Source organism: Helicoverpa armigera, chromosome 14, assembly GCF_030705265.1.
Source record: "Helicoverpa armigera isolate CAAS_96S chromosome 14, ASM3070526v1, whole genome shotgun sequence".
NCBI classification, from domain to species: domain Eukaryota; kingdom Metazoa; phylum Arthropoda; class Insecta; order Lepidoptera; family Noctuidae; genus Helicoverpa; species Helicoverpa armigera.
In genome coordinates, this window is record NC_087133.1 from 6000501 (window position 1) to 6020431 (window position 19931).

General features: G+C 35.5%; 1 protein-coding gene and 1 long non-coding RNA gene across 5 annotated transcripts; one reads left to right on the forward strand and one right to left on the reverse strand.

Annotated features, from left to right (window-relative positions):
* The first annotated feature begins 1598 nt into the window (after nt 1-1598).
* Nucleotides 1599-11991, forward strand: LOC110379830 (uncharacterized). 3 transcript variants are annotated; one of them, XR_010277106.1, is made up of 4 exons: nt 1599-1863; nt 4576-4917; nt 6535-10573; nt 11720-11991. It is a non-coding gene; the product is annotated as an uncharacterized LOC110379830 (long non-coding RNA). The 3 variants fall into 3 exon arrangements; XR_002429773.3 differs by having other exon boundaries at nt 1599-1772; XR_010277107.1 differs by lacking the exon at nt 1599-1863 and adding an exon at nt 4311-4449.
* An 855-nt stretch (nt 11992-12846) lies between these two features.
* LOC110380542 (uncharacterized) lies at nt 12847-16409 on the reverse strand. 2 transcript variants are annotated; one of them, XM_021340543.3, is made up of 6 exons: nt 16144-16409; nt 15431-15646; nt 14941-15066; nt 14569-14777; nt 14166-14315; nt 12847-13215 (listed from the first exon to the last, which is right to left on the reverse strand). In XM_021340543.3, exons 1-6 carry the CDS (start codon nt 16151-16153, stop codon nt 13123-13125), a joined length of 804 nt encoding a protein of 267 aa, XP_021196218.1. In that variant the 5' UTR covers nt 16154-16409; the 3' UTR covers nt 12847-13122. The 2 variants fall into 2 exon arrangements, with proteins under 2 accessions (XP_021196218.1, XP_063893772.1); XM_064037702.1 differs by lacking the exon at nt 14941-15066 and having other exon boundaries at nt 16144-16391.
* Nucleotides 16410-19931: the final 3522 nt, after the last annotated feature.

Sequence of the window (19931 nt, forward strand, 5' to 3'; positions counted from 1 at the left end):
ATACAGCAAAAAGTTTGTAGTAACCTTGTGTTCAGTAACCGTGAGTCCGTGAGGCTGTCAATTCTTCCGCCACTAGTCTAAGATTTAACTTCACTGATCTATACGACCTAAACAGTTAAATTATATCAACTTAACTCGTCATACTGCGCAATAGGAATTATAAAATGTAAGGACCATAGCCCTCTCCAGATATTTTGTGCTACTATGTACCTACTACAAATAGCACCGATACGTGAAAAGATAATTTACGTGAGTTGTACTTGCCTACTCCATATTTGTGCATTGCTAACCATTTCAGTATATCTGTACATTACAAGCTTATGGTTTTTGGGGACTTCAATATAAATAGGGTTTTAGGAGTTTTGTGACTGAAATACGTCGCTAACATCTAAACGGACTCATTCGTCCTATTTATTTATGTCTGCATGGTTAAGTTTCCCGCTGTTATTGATATCTATCAGCGCTCATACTAGGAACCACTCCACTCCCCACTTATTTATAACATCTTTCAAGCAATCTTTACCTTGGTCCACCTCTTACCTCTTCATCCATAAACATTTATTGTTAACTCTCTCTTTGTAGCGTTATATGAATATCTTCCTTTACCTGTATAAAAGATGTCTAGCTTTTCCCGAAGTTCCAGATTTTTACTGGTATTCCCACTAGTTCACACTACACATTTGCACATTTGCAGTGAAACTAATGGGACATAATTTTGTTCTACTGAACTAGACAGAAGAAGTACAGTCGACGGCCTGGGTGACATCTCGCCGGGTCTGTGGATATCTGTAGTTGTGATTTTTTTCAGAGCTCAAAATCGATAGCAGCCAGAATAACTTAGATTTTTTTCATGAATTTCAACAAAAATGTTTTTCTTTATAAAAGTAATAAGACAGCAGAAATGAAGAGTAGCTAGTGAGCTAGTTAATATTTTTTGTCAAAACTCCACTGCTAGACATAGGCCTCCCCTTTTGATCTTCACAGATACCTGTTGGAAGCGATACCTGATGCTACTTGCGCAGCTCAAAGAACTTATTAATATTGTCCATACACAGGTATAAACAATATTTAGCAACATCGATATTCATGAATATTATCATTCATAGCGCATCTCGTCTGCTGATTAGCATTACAATATTACTAGAAGCTGTCAAACCGTATTATTATGCGAATGATCATTTTATTGACACTCTTTTGTGGTATTGTCTCAAAACCACTTTTAACCTTGCATGTTAAATTGTTTTAATTGAAATGTAAATGTGAGGTCAGCAAAGCACGAACGTTGTTTGCTTATTTTAAATTCTTATATCGATCGGAGTTGAAACGCATACTAGGAAAATGTAGATGTAGGTCCTTGTTAAGAAGAGGGCATGCACCTCAGCTAGGTGGTTGCCTACCCTCATTACGAATACGTCGCATGGGTTTTCCTTCTCGTTAATTGGCGAGTTCAGTTTCTCTACGTGCCGTATAACAAGGTTGAATCGACATTGCTCTCATTTTCACGATGACTGATACCAACGCTGTAGTTTTGAGTCACCGGTCTTGCTTGCCTGTATCGTTTTTCACGATAGTGGGAAAGGGATAGAGTATTGTATTTACTTCAGAGCGTATTGCGCAGACGTTCACGTCACAGCGCTGTTTCCCCGGCGCGGCAGTGTGACAAACCGCTGCAACCTAATAACAACTGATTCATTCACTTTTGTTTTTTCTCTGTCGCTGTGTTCGTTCGGAGGTTAGAAAGGGACAGTGCCGATAAAATACAAAAATAACAGGTAAGATTTTTAATTCTTTTAAATAATATATAAATTAAGGCGTGGCTGCGCAGGTTTAGTAATAAAATGGTCGTCCACTAACTTTTTAAATGTATGTAATAAGCGGTTATCAGGTGCTTAAGCCGTATGATAATAGTTATCCATATTAACAATTTATCAGCTTTCATGGAATGGGGTAACATCGTGCATGTCCTTGCCTATTTTAAAACATTGCTTTCATTAGGTGTTCATTCCATTAGGTGCGGATTATTTGAAGAAATGTGTCAGTCCTATTTAATTCGTATCTAATGGTGTGTATCGTGTATTTTCATTACTTACTCGATAACCTGTGTCTTAAAACATAATATTCATCGTTACTATATATAATTGAAATTGAGGTAGAAATCTCGTATTCATTTATTAATTGTTTATGTGAAGGTAGATAGGTACTAACTAGATACCTACCTAGTCAAAAGTAAGTAGTGGGTAGGTAGGTGTGTGTACCTTCCTATATTGCTTTTAGCAATCGGCAGTTATTTAAAAAATAAGGCAATTCTTTTAAGGGAAATGTCGAAGATTACTTAACTGTTATTCTAACCAGGAAAAATTAGTGCGAAAACTAGAAGAAAACCCACATCCCACGTCATGACAATGCGTCAGACCAATGTTTGGTTTAGTCACTTGTTGGAAATGACTGTTCTAAGACAATATCAGTCGGTACACTAATTAGGCTATACTTTAATATCTATATACTAATTGCCATCATCATTATACATACATAACAGTTAGATAGGAAAGGCTTCAATATTTACTCACCTACTAGTCACGAATGCCCTTTGCTATACTTATAGTTTATTAATCAACATTGGATGGAATGTATAATCATAATTAAAGTTAATATTTATTGTAATTTTCAAGTAACGTGAGCTAATGAGACTTTTAATGTAATTAGTAGTACCTACGAATAGTGACTTATACAGCCATTAGACTAATGGGTATAGAATTTATTTCATCAGTTCTTTATCTATTTATATTTATAGTTACCTACGATAGACTCACGTGTTGCCTTTAACTCGAAAATTGATAATAAATTATCTAAGCCTAGGTAGGTGGTGCATGCGTAATACCTAAGTGATAACATGCTTACGTCCTAATCATTTTTTTGTAATTCAAAGTTTGTTATGTCAACGATGTTTACCTTAGGCTAGTATAATTTCATGATCATGAACAGAACTTTAAAGAATAAACTCCAAAGCTCAAAAGAGACTGTGCAAAAAACACTTGGCCTACGCGGGCAATGCAGACTAAACAGTCAGACGATTGTTGGTCTGGAGGTTGGATTTTTTTTTCAAATCATATTAACATCATTCATTTTAGCAAATCGTGAATTTAGTCAATTTTTTTAATCGGTCTGATACCTAATAAATACCCGATCATTGTTATGTATGTCCTTCCATTCTTCTTATTGATTTTTGAGGCCAAAAAAACTATCGACCGATTAAAAGTTTCTAGTGTGCGCGTACTCTAAGATAATAAATAAATTGGGACAGGACAAAATTGACATTATCTAGGTAATTGAAACCGTACAAGCTTAAGATCATAAAGATTTCGGTTTTCCGTAATCGATTATCCGAATCATAATTATTATATTATTCCTAAGGTTTTATCAGTTAAGAATTTCCAAGTAGGTATACTTAAATAGAAATAAATAGTTTGGGTTTTTCCGATATAGGTACGGTTTATTTTTTTATTTATGTTAGAGGTATATTAAAGGTAAATAGGTCAATTTGAATACCCCAACTACTGAGCTTTCCTAGATCATGGGGCTATCTTGGGTGGGATTTGCGCGTTCAACATAACAAATGGACTTTTCGACCTAGTAATACCTGCTATGTAGTAAACAAAACACTGAGGTATCATGGTAGATATATAACTTTTTACTGTAGTAAAATTCTTGAACATATTTTTAAATTAAGATATAACGTGGAAGTGCGTTCTTTACGTTCTTAATGAATTTATGTATCGAGTGGTGTTGGTGCATTGACTTAGTTTGCTTGTGTGATCTAAAAGTCTAGCTTAAGCAGTGACTATCTAAAACCTTACCTAACTATTGCACTGATTACGAGAAAATGGAGCTTTTAGATTGAGGTTGTAATGGATAAAATATAGGTAGATATCTAATGAAAAAAAAAACTAGTATACTCAGTTCCTAATAACAGGTGGAGTGTCAGTCTTGTACTGAATAAAACTTACCTTTGTTTCTGGAGAATGAAATATATCTTGCTGATAAATCATCCAATATAGAGAGATAGTTGGAAAATTACAGCATAAAGTACAAAGTCCGAATTAAAGTACAAAGTACAACCTTTCTATTATTTTACATTTTGTTTCTTTCTACAACACAATATCTGCAAAGTAATTACTTAGCACATTTCAAAATATTGGTTAGGTAATAAAATAATTTTTCATGGGTAATATAAGATGGTTGAGGAAATGAATATTTTTGTGACTAAGTAGGTAATTGTTTATTATGAAAGTATGCGCGGACATCCTTGTCTATTTCCAAGATTTCACAGTTATTTTCCTGATATATTACATGAGCAATGAACGAATACTCTTATCAAGAGATAACAATGTATGATAAGAGTCTTAGTACACTATAACACTCCGCCATTTTGTCATTTGGCAACAAAGGCTGGTACTTATTCCACTCTGTTTAAAATATATACAGAATATTTAGTTATTGAATACCATTCTGTTATCTAACACTGATGCAGGTGCTTAAGGAGTAGAATTATAAGTAATTGATTGGTATCGGTTTTAGTAAACAACGGTGCGTGAGGATGGGTTTGTGTCTTTCGTTCGAGTGTGGCGACTGTGAGGTCTGCTGTAACCCGTGTTGTCTGGCGCTGAGTGCGTGCTGCCTGGTGCCCTGCCTGTGTCCTAACGCCTGCGGGCAGCAGCAACCCCCGCCGCAGCACGTGACCGTGGTGCAGCAACCCCCGCCGGTCATATACGAGCAGCAGCCGCCGCCGCCCGGCTACCCGTACCCACCACCCGGGGGATACCCGCCCCCCGGCGGTCATCCCGGCTACCCTCCACCACAGGGATACCCAGGATACCCCCCTGATCCTTCACAAATGTACCGATGAAAAGCTTAGTTAAGGTAAGACTAGTGGACGACCTTTATTTAATTTTTCTAATATTAATTTTGATTGGCATTTGCTGGCTTTTGGGGTGGTGGTAGAAGGCATGAAGCATTAGTTTTAATTAGCATACATACTAACGTTAGATTAAGTTATCGATAAGTAATTGATGCCACCTGATATCTTTATGGTTACAACAAGGCGATTATTAAATTGTTCAGACTTTGAGTACCAACAACAATCTTAATCTGAGTATTGTTTAGTAGAGTACTTACATAAAGTACCTAGCCTTAAACCCCTTATCAATTATCGACAACAATAATTTGTGACATGACAATAAGTATAAGTAGGTACTTTTGCCCTTGGTCACCCGCCTTGATACAACCAAATATGGTAAACCCGGTTCGGTATCTATACGACGTAAACTTTTAACGTACCACGAGGGGACCAACATAAAATGATTATTGTTTATCTTTAAAGTAGTCGTTAACTGTTAGTACTAATTAAATTGACGGCAATAATTAGTTGTCCTCTTTAGTACGCGACTCTGAACAATAGGTAGTTTTTTCACAAAAAACTTTGTAAATTACTTTTACTGTAAGTATACTTTGTCAATAACAAACCTTCGATTCTATTAGCGTCATCTTGTGATTACGTATTATACTGTTCACCCGTTTTAGTGATACCTATACGAGTCGTGACTATTACACTATAGGCAAACAATAAGGAATAACCGTCTTGAGGAAACTGCACAGTTGTAAATACGTACGACGATATAAAAGGAAAAAGTGAGTCCTTCAATACAAAATCGCAGGATCATGCATGCGTAATGAACCACAGATTATCAATTTTACGACCCTCGGACTCAAATCTGTACATGAGTCATCACTGATGGGTACGCTGATATCTGATATAAACATAAACCTCTATTGTATATATGACTAATTGTGATATGAAAGACCACATTTGTTAATATTCAGCAATCAGTTTAGGCTGCCGAGCTTGCCAAGATATACAAAACACACTTCTAAACTTTATTTTCTTTCGGGTAAGATTTTTCTTTGAGTTTGAGTTCAGATTTTTGCAAGCCAGTGTTAAATATAGATCGTAGATAAATCATAGTTTGGCGTACGTTCTAACCAGCATTTATGTAAATACAGTTATTAATCATATTGTAATAGCTATACAAACTTCTGTTAAACAATTGTCTTCCAAGAGAAACGCATAAAAAAAACCCAATACTAAGTTGTGTGTTTCCTCGTGGAAAATCATGTGATTGCACAGCTTTACCTTGTTTGGTGTCCAGTGTTTAGTGAATGTCCTTGACCCTATATAATCTGTTGTTAGTGAGTCATTTTATTGCTTTTGTTTTACTTCACTTCACGGTGCACAGTGCACTGAACTGTGGGTTTAGTTGAAATTAACAACTAGATAGAATTCCGATTTTTTTGCTACATACGTGACCCTGAAGTCTTAGTAGCCTGTTATTTATATTAACGCACCTGCACTGAATAAACTAGAAATCTATGCGAAGAGGACTTTAACATTAAGGAAAAACCCGTCAGAGCAAAGATAACCTAGACATCATCTGCTATATTAAAACTGCAATGATTAATAGAGCATATATAATGTTTCAGGATGGGTTGCAACATTTCATGTCGTCCGTGCTGCTGCTGCTGCATCCCTTGCTGTTGCTGCGACTGTTGCAGCGATGATAACAAACGCACCGTGATTGTACAAAATCGCGTTGTCGTTCAACAACCACCGGCTGGCTCGGCGCCCGGACCCCGAGTCGAACCACCACCTCCTTATAAATACTAACACACCGCTAACAAATATTATTTTTTAAACTTTTTTATTTTGGAACAATGCGCAGTCACAAGAATTTACTATGTAAATCTGTAGTCTGTGAAAAAATTACATTATCCACATGGCCAGTCACAAATGTCGTTACAAGATTTAAAGTTATAGAGCCGTAACAAATAAGCACCAATAGCCGGGTAAATAATAGTGTATTGTTCTTTTGTTTTAATCAGCGTCAATAATTATAAAATTAGGAATATATTGTACTAACTGACAGTTGTGTTTTCAATGCACGCTTTTTCTAATTTCGTTACGAAAGTAAAACATTGTACTGTTTCACTGTTAGTTCAAACTTATGCCTAATTTTAGAATTTACTTTATGCCCTCATTGTTTTTTAATTATTTGGTGCAATATTATTTTGTTATTGTCTTTTTTTCTGAATGTTATTGAAAGTAATATACCTATGAATTGAAACGAATTTATTTCGCTCAAAGTATAGTCGGAAACAGGGTCCAAGATAACGGTGGTGTGGGCCTCAGAAAGGAACTTCTTTTAATAGGAAAACTTTTATAATATTTGTATAAATAGTAGTACTTATTTTTTAAACATAATTTCCTCTCTGAAGCCCTTTAGCATAAACTTTTTTCATCATGGAATGCAGCAGCAACCTTTAGTAAATGCTAACCTATTATTACTTTGTTATTTATTAATTAAGCACATATTAAATATGTATTAAGTAAATAGAAAATAAATAGATCTCCTATGTATTTAATACTGCAATTGAAAATTTTTCCTAACTATAGCAACATTGTAGGAATTGCCAAAGATGATAATTTCTTGTCTTGGAAAAACCCCTCCTTCGTCTTGGAGAAATATTTCAGAGATGCGAGACTTTCATGCGTCCTTCTATTTATTTTTCTTATTATCGTCTCCTTCATGAAGGTGTAGTCTTTACGTAATAATTATTGTCAGTAAATTAATCTTTCGATTGTAGTATTCAATTGAAGGACACGTGAGCACGTTTTTTCTTCGTTTTCCTTAAGTTTTAGTGCGAGATAGGAGATATCAGTAATTGTGATAATGTTGGTATTCCGAATACCTATCTATACACCTCAGTTGTAAATAAATATACGTTATAACTTTTCACGTACGCCATTTTCATGACGGCATTCATTATTTTTTTTTATTATGTCTAAAATATTTATCAAAGAATAGATAGTAAATCATTATGTTATAACTTAATAATTCCTGTTATAGTGTCAATACAATAAGAAGTCAGTACAATAAGAAGGATAGCTTGTACGTAATAATATATTTCAAATACTTGAGTAATGAGCTCACACATTATCGCATTATGATCAATGCATAAACAATATTTCTAAGCATAAACAAATAAAAGAGTGATACCAACAGGGCGTAAGATATTTATGTATGTAAACTATATTTTTTAAGTAAAAAATCCAATCCACTGAGTCTTTTTATTTGAATTACTTTGCAATACAAGTTCAATATAAAGTACCTACCTAATAGTACCTAATAGAAACTAGGTTTAAAACGAACGGAGGCTCTAGCTACCTACTTTTAGAAAGTTTCAAGCCATGTCGTTTTTTTTAAAAAGGTGTGCTATGTTATATTTTACAGTTCAGTTTATAGCTGTTGTAGTTTTAATGGATGTGTAGCAAACACGAAACCATAACTTATGATTTTAACGACTCTTTTTTTACTACCTCAGGAAAAGTACTACATTGTAGAAACGTATAAAGAATGATAGATCTAATTCAATAGATGTTCCGATTACGAAAAAATCTGATATTTCAGATCACAAATATTAATATGGGCATTTAGTAAATATTCTGAATATCTATGGAAAATTATGTCATGTACTTATATCGGGTGTGTCGTTCACAATCACATTAAATGAAATGCTCCCTTGAAAACTGACAGCTGTCAACTGATCAAAACATTCGTTACTCCTAATTTTATCTCTGCTTTACACATGATGTTGTAAGTAAATTAAAAAAACGAAAAATGACTCCTGTGGTTAAACCACTGAATGGGTTAGGTTATTTTTTTATAATTCGCCATAGACTATCATAAAGTATAATATGCGATAGGATTTAATGTGATTGTGAACGACACACCCTGTATAATATTTTTTAGTTTGGTCATAACATCGTTTTTCAATCAGAATTACGGTTTTAGGTCTAACGATTTAAAGGTGGTTATATTTTTTTAAAGTTTTTGGACAGAAGTGATATTGTTACAGTATGGCTGACTGTAAATACTCGTAAATCAATCAACCAAATTATGATTTGAAAACTCGAATGGGTCAAAAGAGAGAGACAAGTTGAACCACTGGAATTGCCATGACCACTGAGGACAGTAATTATAAGTACTTTTTTTCGTGACTTTGTTAAATTCTGCAGAGACCATTTTTCGGTGAAAATCTGTTTATGATTCTGAAATTATAAACAGAAGCCTTCAGAGGCTTTCTTATGGGAAAACCTTTTTTCTTGCACAAAGAAAAAATACCCCTTTAATCACTGCACCTGCGTCGACAGGGTTTAATCTGACAAATATATTAATTAACGACCAATTAGCGCTTCCTACGTTTGAATATATTTAATTTGGAGGTGACTCATGAGTGTGGGCACAATATAGGTACAAACGTATGACTCATCATGAAATATTGACGTTCGGAGTATATCTACTTTAAGTGCATTGTTTAGATAGAGAATTGGGCTTGTTTGTTACTAATAAGCTCCAATATTTTGTGCCGCCTAGTTGGCGATTAAGATGATTCCATTTTAGAAGAATTTTATGGACCCATTTATTACTTATCGATTTGCAAGTCTTTTTTCAGATGGAAAGACAAAGATATGAGAAAATGTTGGTCTGGTAGTCGCACTGTTATGCAAGGGGTATTGGGTTCGATTCAAAGGCAAGAGTCTGGAAGTTGGTGGCGCTACACAGTCGTTCCTCTATTCGATCTCTCCTCGGTCATATTGCATGGACGTCCCATTGGAGTATAAGTGTAAGGGATGAGAGAGTGTCTGCGAAAACTCTTGTGCAAAATTTTATAACAATTACATGTATGTCCTGCGCACCGGGCTTATCTCCTAGGAGAGCAGCCACTGAGGGGTCGACAATCAGTTCGAAAGCCGTTACTAATATAGTGGTTATGATTTAACTGATTAACTATTTGAAAAACGTGAAGAATGATCGCTATCTGTGTTTATTCCATTGAAAACTTTCCCGAATGGTTATCTTATTGCTAGGTCTATATCGGAACAATGACATCCTATCTGTCTCGTAAGCATTGTCAATTGTATCAAGTTACATCTCTGTCAAAACATTGTAGAACTTGTATTTGAAACATTCTTTGAATCGTAACGTTAAGACGTTTTCAAATTATTTTTGTAACAATTTGGGTAGGTACTCGCATCAAATTGTGGCTGTTAAGTCACTGGAAATTATACCTGCCTTTATAATAATCTTTGTATTATCATAAATGATGGCCTGATAATGCGAATTACTGAGAATAAAGCGAGATTTGAATGTATTTATGAAGAAATATGTAATTTGGTTTAAAAGCAGTATCAATTAGGTATGATAAGAAATAATGCCAGTCACTTTCCTCAATAACTAAATTTGAATGCTATTTTTTTCATATTAAGAACTCCTTACGTCCTAAATGATTCATGCGTGTGACTTTTTTTTCTATTGAATTATTTATCGATGATAACTATCTTATCGCAATGGACGCTAGCTTCGCTTTAGCAAGCAAGTGGGCTACATAATAAGTCGACTGCTTAAATAAAAAACATTTCGGAGGACGTGGTGGCTTAGCACTTGGATATATTTAAATAAAAGTGAGTATTCATAATAATTTGTGTTTTTACTTTCAGGAGCATAATTTGAACAGTTCTTTCATAATATTATGTAATTTGTGTTGTTATCTAATATTGTTGAATAACTTTAGGTGCCATAAGCTTTAATGATAAACAAGTTACATAGAAACAGCTGACGTGCGAAAATAGTTTAAATCTCGGAAGCTCCATTCAATCCAAACGGTTTATGATTATTGTCTAATTTACGAGTAGAATAAATGCTTTCTCTGAAGACATTAGGCGGTAATTAGGGGCTCATCAAAGAGCACTAAAAGAAAATAATATAATTACATCCAGAAACATACCTAGTACTATCTAGTCTAGAACTTAGTGGTAATTCTCTTAAAAAAATAATTGATACCAGAGCCCCGTTTTCAAAAAATAATCTTCTAATTCTGTTTTCTATACAAATATGCATAGCATTTTTAACAGAATCTCTCTACGGTTTGCATAGTTATGGTCTGTAAGTTTCCGACGAGTTTTTGAGAATTCAGTATAGCAGGTTAGTGGTGGTTCGAAAATAGGTCCTAGAACTAGGCAGCTTGTGAGCTATGAGATACATAAATGTAAGGTTTTGTTTATATCTCTAGCCAACGACTTATACTTTAAGGAGCGAAAAATCTAAATGTAAGTCTAATATCGTTTGTGTCATTTAAGTTACATAGATTATTGTATCGTTTGACTTGTAGTTTAAAACCATCTTTACCTCCATATTCAAATGTTTGAATCTGGTCACTTAACAACTCCATAAATATTAGGTATTTGTTCGGGTCATTATCTTTGTTATCGACGATTCTCGATAGCATACCCATCATTGGTATTTCTATCTAATCAGTTGTTATTTGTTTTAGATTTGGAACAATGATATTTTTATAAATAGGTTTTGTGCATTTGTTTCTGACCAAAGACTAATTAAGCTCCGGTACGGATCTGAACAATTAGGTATATGTATTTACGGATTTAACAGTTTCTTGGGACATTAATACATAACGTGAAACCTTATTTCATAGAATTTTTATCGAAAGAAGAACAAATTATTATAAGATAATTATTGCTTAAGAAAAGCTTAGGTGAAGATTTCGACTTCTAACATCTTGCAATAATATCCTTTTTATTTCTCTTTTCCAGGCAGCTAACATGGGTTTATGCTGCAGCTGTTGTGGTGATGACGGAGGTGGTGTGACAGTAGTGGACCAGGCATTCAACAATGATGGGGGCTTCCCCCCACCACCCGACGGCGGGGCGGTCACTGAAGGGCCCAACTTCCAAATGAGATGATCACAGCCTCAAACACGCGTGTGTTTGAGGCGAAAAACTACTCCGCAGCGCTAGTGATATAACTATGTAATATTGTTTAAGAAAACTTCTTGTCTTATTAAAATTATGAAACTAAAATTGCATCTGGCGTTTTATTTTGTTTTTGCGGGAGCTCTCATCAATCAATTTAAGGCATTCCGCTAATTGTTCTTCAGTAGATCAGTTACGATCATAGGGCCCAGTGAAAATGCATTGAGGATAAAAGTCGAAGTCCTTCTGGTCAATGAAAGGCAATAGTGGTGAAAGAAAGGTAACGTTAAGACCTCTACCAAGGGTCCTGTATTATTTCTTTCATGTAGCGGAATCCTGTGGGTTATAATTATTACGTGATCAAGAGAAAAAAAAAAGATCGTCTGATGCGCGATTTCTGCATAGGTGGGTAGGTACGATAGACGCAGTGAAAGCGCAAGAATAGGCAGATGCTATATGTGAAAATTCATGCTATATTCAGTTTCAGCCGGATAGATTGAAGCGGATCTCAAGATACTTGCAAGTTTAAGAACCGGTTGATGGTGTTAAGAAACAATAACTCTATCTATTTCTTCAATCGAGTCTTCAATAACTCTATCTACCTATTTCTTCAAGAGAGTAAACTCTGCTTGTTTGAAGAAAATAAAGATATTTATTTTGCTTTTTTACTAAAATTGTTTTTCGTCAGTAGGAGAGTACCTATTATTTTGTGTTTATTATTTGGGCATCTGGATCAAATGATGATCCAGATGCAAAAATACTCTCTTTTCGAAATGAGTAGGTACTGCATTCGAATTTTGAATAGAGAATTCTGAATACAGTACTCATTTTGAAAAGAGAGTATTAGGGCATCTGGATCATCATTTGATGCGGATGCACCAATACTCTCCTACTAACGTCTTGTCGCATTTGGAAAGCTCGTAAGGATGTAACAAAAAAATATTAAAATGAATAAATAAAAAGTGATCTTTTTATTGGTGTCTTAAAGATTATTAATTTGGGTTTTCAGTTAGGCACATATTTGTACAATTAGAGTTTTGTATGACGTCATTTTCAAATTTATCAAAATCAAAAAAGCATTTGATAATATCAGCATTTAGAAAATAAAGTTTTGAAAATGATAAAGTGGCTTTTTCATAATTAACGATGACCGTATTTGTATAACTTCTCAATACATATTAAGTATTATTTAGATTTTATTGGGTAGTATTATCATAGTAATTGTAAGTTGGTTCTTTGGTGGATTAACCAACAATTCTGCACAGCACCTCGTAAGTCTTGTGAGTATGTTCAGATCCACCGAATGAAATGTAGCAACATCCGTGACTGGGGTGCACCTGAAAAAAGAAACATGAAGGCTTGTAACTTCGTAGAATAAACATTCATTTATAATTTGGTAAAGATGAAATTAAGAACCATCACGTCGATTATTTTCAATGATTATTTACATAGATATTTACAACACAAAAAAAGAACTATCCTAGTAAAACAATTAAAAAAAATATACTATATCTAAAAAGCGTCAAAAAATTCATCCCTATCGTTGTCAACTGGGAGCGTACCCAAGAGGCTGGCAGCATTACCTCGTTGGATAGCCATGCTCATCCTTTGTCCGAGGTAATAGCCAGCCTTTTGGTCACGAGAAGCGTCAACCAGCCTAGACAGATATTTAAATAGGGAATGCGCACATTCGGACCCCCCATTTTCAATGATGAATTATATTTGGATTCTAACAAAATCCTATCCTCCTATTCTTAGAAATGCTTCACTGAATTTAGGATTTAATTGCAAGGTACAGGTGAACTTAATGTAGATAGTAAGATTATTACAAGTACATAAGTTGGTTCTGTTAGTTCGGTCTACAAAACTCATGTATGGACACGACATTCTGCAATGACAAATACTCTCATGTTGATTATTTTATTGATTAGATTAATGTTCACAATGAGTCACTCTCAACTATATATTGATATAATTGTTGTGACTAAAACAAAGGATGCGAGGAAAAGGGGAAGCTAGCTAAAGAAACAAATCGACCGTAATTGTGAGCCCTATTAGTGGTTCCCTAGTGGGATTCACAGACAACCATTTGTTTAATATTGCAGTTATAAGCCAGCTATATCTGTAGCAGTGTAAAGCTTTCCACATTCTGAATTCAGCATTGCCATAGAAATGGAATACTAGAAAGAAACGAGTTTAACTAACTCGTAGATAAAAGCTTTTGAACAACAAAACTTTGTAGGGAAAGTAACTCATAAAAACAATAACATTCCTAAATGAAACTTACTTTGCCAGGTGTCAAAGACTGCATGTGGCGAACACGTCCAATATAAAGTGGTTCACCACTGTGGGTGTTGCCGGCTGCAATGGCTCCCACAGGAACCTGGCCGTTGCTGCTGTGTAGCCAACGGACTGCGTGGGACGGGACACACAGAACCTGAAGATTGACGAACAAGAAAATAAAATAACTGTTTATTTATTGCGCTGTATAGACAGTTAAAGCATGAGACTTATTGAAAAGATCTGAGATAAATAACAGTAGGGTCGCACTTTGGACATAATATTCATAAAAAATTACGGATTTTTTTCTAGGACTACCAATGGCTTTTATTTTTCAAAAGTTTTAAGAATAGTTAGAATTCATTTCACGTTTCTATATAAAAAATAGGTTATAAACGTAGACTACGAACCTCAAAGTTATGAACAGGAACTTCTCTTCCTCCATAAGGCACATAAGCCGCACGATGTTTGATGGCCAGCTTGCCAGGAAGGAACTCTCCGCTGTGGTGTGCCCTGATCACGCACAGAGGACTGCCGTCCCAAGCTTCCCTGCCCGCTACGAAAGCCTTGTGGGACAGAGAACCAACGTCCCCTGTTGTAGCTGGTACCCATTCGATATCTGAAACGAGACATTTTAATTCTGATTAATTGTGAAATTGCTATTACAAACTATAGGGAAGCTATGTGTTCTACCATTTTTGTATCTATAAGCTATCGTAAGACCAGGAATAGTCTATTCTGCGACTACAATTTAAAAACCTGCACCATTGACTGGTTCTTACTAGAATTCCTATTGCGCAGACCAGTTTCAAGCAAGGCCAACCCTTTGCCAACTGTCGCCAATCCCTTTTCGGCAGTCGACAATACGTTACTCCACGGATTGCTTGGTTGTTGTTGTATAGTGATTTCTGCAAATAAGGAGTACCACGCTACCTGAATACATTGTTTTGCATAGCTTACTTTAATGAAGACTAAACCACGAGGTCCAACGTATTGCCCTGTGGAACCCCTCTCTATTGACAAAGTGTCAAATGCTCTTTACAAATCTAAAGCTTCTTAAATAAGTACAAAAATCGGTTTGCTGTCGATTTATTGATAAATGCTTCGTTCTACTTATTATTGTTCCGTCTTATCATAATAAGTACCCTTGCTTTTAATTCCAATACTGTGAGTATGTGTTTGAGATAGTGTTTATGATGCTTGTACTATTAAATGAGTCATTTTAACCGACCTCATCAATATTCCCAATAACAAAGATATTGAAAGGGTTACCTTCGACTATAACAGGCTGTGGTTGCGGCGGCTGCTGGTAGATGTAATTGGTGACGTAGGTTGGTGGCGCGGTGACTTCTGGTGGTGGTGGCGGCGGCGGAGGCTGGTAGACCGGCATCATTACTGGTGCTGGCACATACGCGAACCCTCCGGGAGGGGGAGGTGGCGGGTGCCCTTGGCCGGTGTAGTATGGAGGTGGTGGTCCGTAAGGTGGGTCTGAAATTAGGAGAAACAAAATAACATTATATTACCTATTCGACGTAATCATAATGGGTATTCTGAATGTGAAAGTTTTGAATATATGTTCCTCAAGCACGCTTTAACGGCTGAATGAAATAGCCTGAAGTTTGGGACACATGAAGATTAGGGCCCAACTTATATATAGGGTTATTTATCCTACTTTTTATCCTGCTGCATGGGAAGAATTTTACTCAAAAACTGCATGTGGACACAGAACGGTCGTTGCACAACATTGCATCATTCAACCATTTCAGTTGCTTCTTAATTTCAGTAAAGCACAAAAGAGGTTTTGAGTTGGTATTTTATTATTTTACGTCTTGGACAAAAGAAGCATAGTCAAGTGTTTATCACTAATAATGGCCGCACTTATAACTTTGATATCAATAATTAAAATAATAGAAAAGACACCAGATATTTTCTAAATTGGAATTTAGATAGGGTTGCAATATAAATTAAAGCGTTGATGTACTTACTGTGAGACATGTTGATGTTTGTATTTCTTTTTCTTGAAAGTAAACAAATAAACGATTGGTACAGTTTCTTGTACAGGTGTTCGATACTTTACTGGACAATTCTGTTGTTTATCAATTATTTGTACCTATCATCTGATTCACGCCCTTATCATATCGGCTGGGACTTCGACGCTTTTCACGATAAGATAGCAATTTCCTACTTCGAATTGAACGCAGAATGTATTGAAATTGTACCAATTCACCTTTTACTTGATAAATCACTTGCTGATGACATAGAACAAAAAAAAATGTATATTAGTTATCGGTACAGTCATTGTTGTAGTCTGTTCCTGATGCGATGAATAAGGGATCTTTTATAATATAGAGAAGATATTGTATGAATCATTGAATATACATTGTCATCTATAATTTGTGTGTGATATTAGGAGTCATTATTCATATTTAAGATGACCATCTCTACAAATATTTTAATTATATTTACTCTTCATCTAAAAGTTTAATCAAGTTTATTATCAGTCTTTTCAACCAAAAAATTTTATTCTTGAAAAGCATATAGAAAAAACTAGATAGTGCTAGAAATAGGACAAGACACCTATTTATTTCATTTTTAGTTTTAGTGGCGCCATCTGTTGCATTAAACATGTACTTTTAAGAGAAAATAAGCTTAGTAGTGATAGGATCTACCTTTATTATTACTATTGGATATTGTATTGCATACGAGAAAAAGAAATAAGTAAATATTTTTTTTACACTATTTGGTTTTTATTTGTTTTTATCATTAACACATTGCAATTACAGTCCTGCGATTCTATAAAATTCGATCAACAACTCGCATTTCACTTCGATTCTTAATGTCATTTCATACTTTAGGGGAGGTATGGGAGGGATGGGCACTTTTTCACATTTATTGCATAAAAAATCAGATTTTACAGATAATCAACTTTTATTGCCATTTCTTATGTTTGGCTAGATATAATCAAAGAGCTATCCTAAAAATTACAATCAGTTTCAACATTACGAGATATTTAAACGGTTTAAATAAAACCGTCGACACGTCAAAATTTTGTTTAGTCTGACATGCTTTAGTTGGTACTTACGTAGTGTTTAAAGTTACTTTTTGCTTTTTATAGGGTTTATCGTTTATAACATTTTGTCATAATAATTGCGTACTTTTTTGGGTCGGGGGTTTTTTTAAATTTATAATTTTATTTTATTTAGGTCCCGGCTGTCAGTGAACATCCTTGGCAGTCGTTACGGGTAGTCAGAAGCCAGAAAGTCTGACACCAGTCTAACCAAGGGGTATCGGGTTGCCCGGGTTACTGGGTTGAGGAGGTCAGATAGGCAGTCGCTTCTTGTAAAGCACTGGTACTCAGCTGAATCCGGTTAGACTGGAAGCCGACCCCAACGTGATTGGGAAAAGGCTCGGAGGATGATGATGATGAGGATGAATTTTATTTTATTTCATGGTTTTTTAAAGGAGCTCCTTAATTTTTCCTTCTATTTATGATGGGTTCGCTATAATATGCGATCTCAGCCAAAGGAAGCTGTTTAACAATCCTCGTGACAAACTGGCTCTGGGAGAATTGCACAGATTGAGAAACAATAAAGATGGACCTTTGTTGATCCAGGGTAATATACCATTCTAGGGTTTCATCCGCCACATCCCATTTCCAGCATTAGGTTCTCGTCAATTAGAAACATGAAGAAAACTAGACAAGACAAATTAAACGAGCCCAAACTCGATGGGTTTACTAAAAGGCAGTTCAGGGTTACGTCTCCTATCTTCGTGTCCTAACAGCAGACCAGCTCAGTGATTCCAAAAGACATTAGTATTTCAAATTTTAGATCCCACATATGCTTGCAAGTAAACTGAGCGTGTAACATTCCTATCACACCTAACAAACGAGCTGATGACCTTGAAGACCTGAACCGATTTCCACCAAACATAGCTAAGAACACTCCCGAATGACATTCCTTTTAAACAAAAAAAACCGCATTACAATCGGATCATCCGTTTGGGAGCTACGATGCCACATACACACACACATACACAGACACGTCAAACTTATAACACCCGTCGTTTTGCGTCGGGGTTAAAAGAATGGTTTGCGACGGGAAATTCCTAAAGATTTAATATAACGAGCAATACAAGAGGTATCAAAAGGTTAAAAAATAAAATTAACAGCTGATAAATATGGAGTCCCTAGATCAAGTTGGCAACGGTACCTGAAACAAGATTCTATAAAGGATTTTTAGCGCAGATTTATAACCTCACAAATTTTCACTGAAGAAGAAAAACAAAAATTTACAAATTATACATTACATGGTATGTCCAAGCCTCCCTACCATAGGGAGCATTGGACACTTTTGACTTAGTTTATAAAAAAAAAATCGGTAAAAAAACTTAAGTAAAACGGTTTTATCTTATGTGCACTGAAAACTAGAAAATTAAAAATAGTTACTTACCTGTCAACCTACGTAGGTGGTCCCGGTCATATTAGACTAAAATAAAAACGTGGGGCCCATAAACTATTGCTGTAGTACCTCTTCTAGAGGTATAATAGGTGTGGATTGCATCGACTTACTATAATCGTAACTGGAGATTTTGACAATCAATCATTTATAATAGAAAATACATACCTTTCATTAGTTTTCTCTTTATAACGATCCGAAACCGCAACAAAATATTTAAGTACTTTTACGAGTGTTTGTTCTTGACAACTCATAGAAATGACAGATAGTCTATGGATGAACACCGTTACCAGTCGGTAACGTAAACTACCCAATAAAAAAAAAACAAAACTATGATCAGAAATCAGAATAAAAGGACCCCCCTTTTATTCTGATTTGATCATGTCTCCCAACTGCCCATCTCTCCCCTACCTCCCCTATAGATAGACAGATTTTGGCAGATCTGTCAAAATCTCGATTTTAATTTAGTTCAACTTGTCAACACGCTCGATAGTGTAGCGCTAGTGTAGTTTGACAATGTCAATCACGAAACTTTAAGGTAAAATTCCGTGGGTCGCGATTGTCGCAGCCGCGCGCGACAAAAGTCAAGCTATGAAAATGTATGGCACCGCTGCCGAGGGCCGCGACAGTCGCGCGCGGACGACGAATTTCGTGAGCCGCTCGCGGCCGTACGCATCTCAACATGGTCTAGCGCTTAATAACATCTATAGAATTTTAGTAAAACCAGAATTAAATTGTTGACAATGCCGCGAGCAGCTTACGAAATTCGTCGGCCGCGCGCGACTGTCACGGGCCTCGGCAACGGTGCCATACATTTTCATAGGTTGACTATTGTCGCGTCCACGGAATTCTACCTTTAGATCGAAGTCGAAGTGAGAGTGATGTCGAAGTGAGTTGTGATATTTTATAGAATCGACATGCAGGTTTACACTCCATTAAAGATATAATAAAGAAGTATTTCCAAAAAACAAAGTCTTACTACTAAAGAGCGTCGAAAATTGCTTTTCATTGCTGTCGACTGAAAATACAACCAAATAAATAAATTTTTACCTACACAAACGTTCTGAAAATAGCTACTTTCACATTATGAAAATTTTCTATTATATTTGAGTAATAACGATTTTCGAAAAGTAATTAATATGTTGTATACCTATCTGTAACCCGATGTAACGGCGTTTTAATTTATTTTTAATAGCCACTGTTTTAATATTACAATTTTAAAATACATTTTGATGAATTCGATTTTCCACCATTTTCTACCCCACTGGATATTACTAGTGAATAGAGAACATTCGTGTTGCAAGACGGTACGAAAA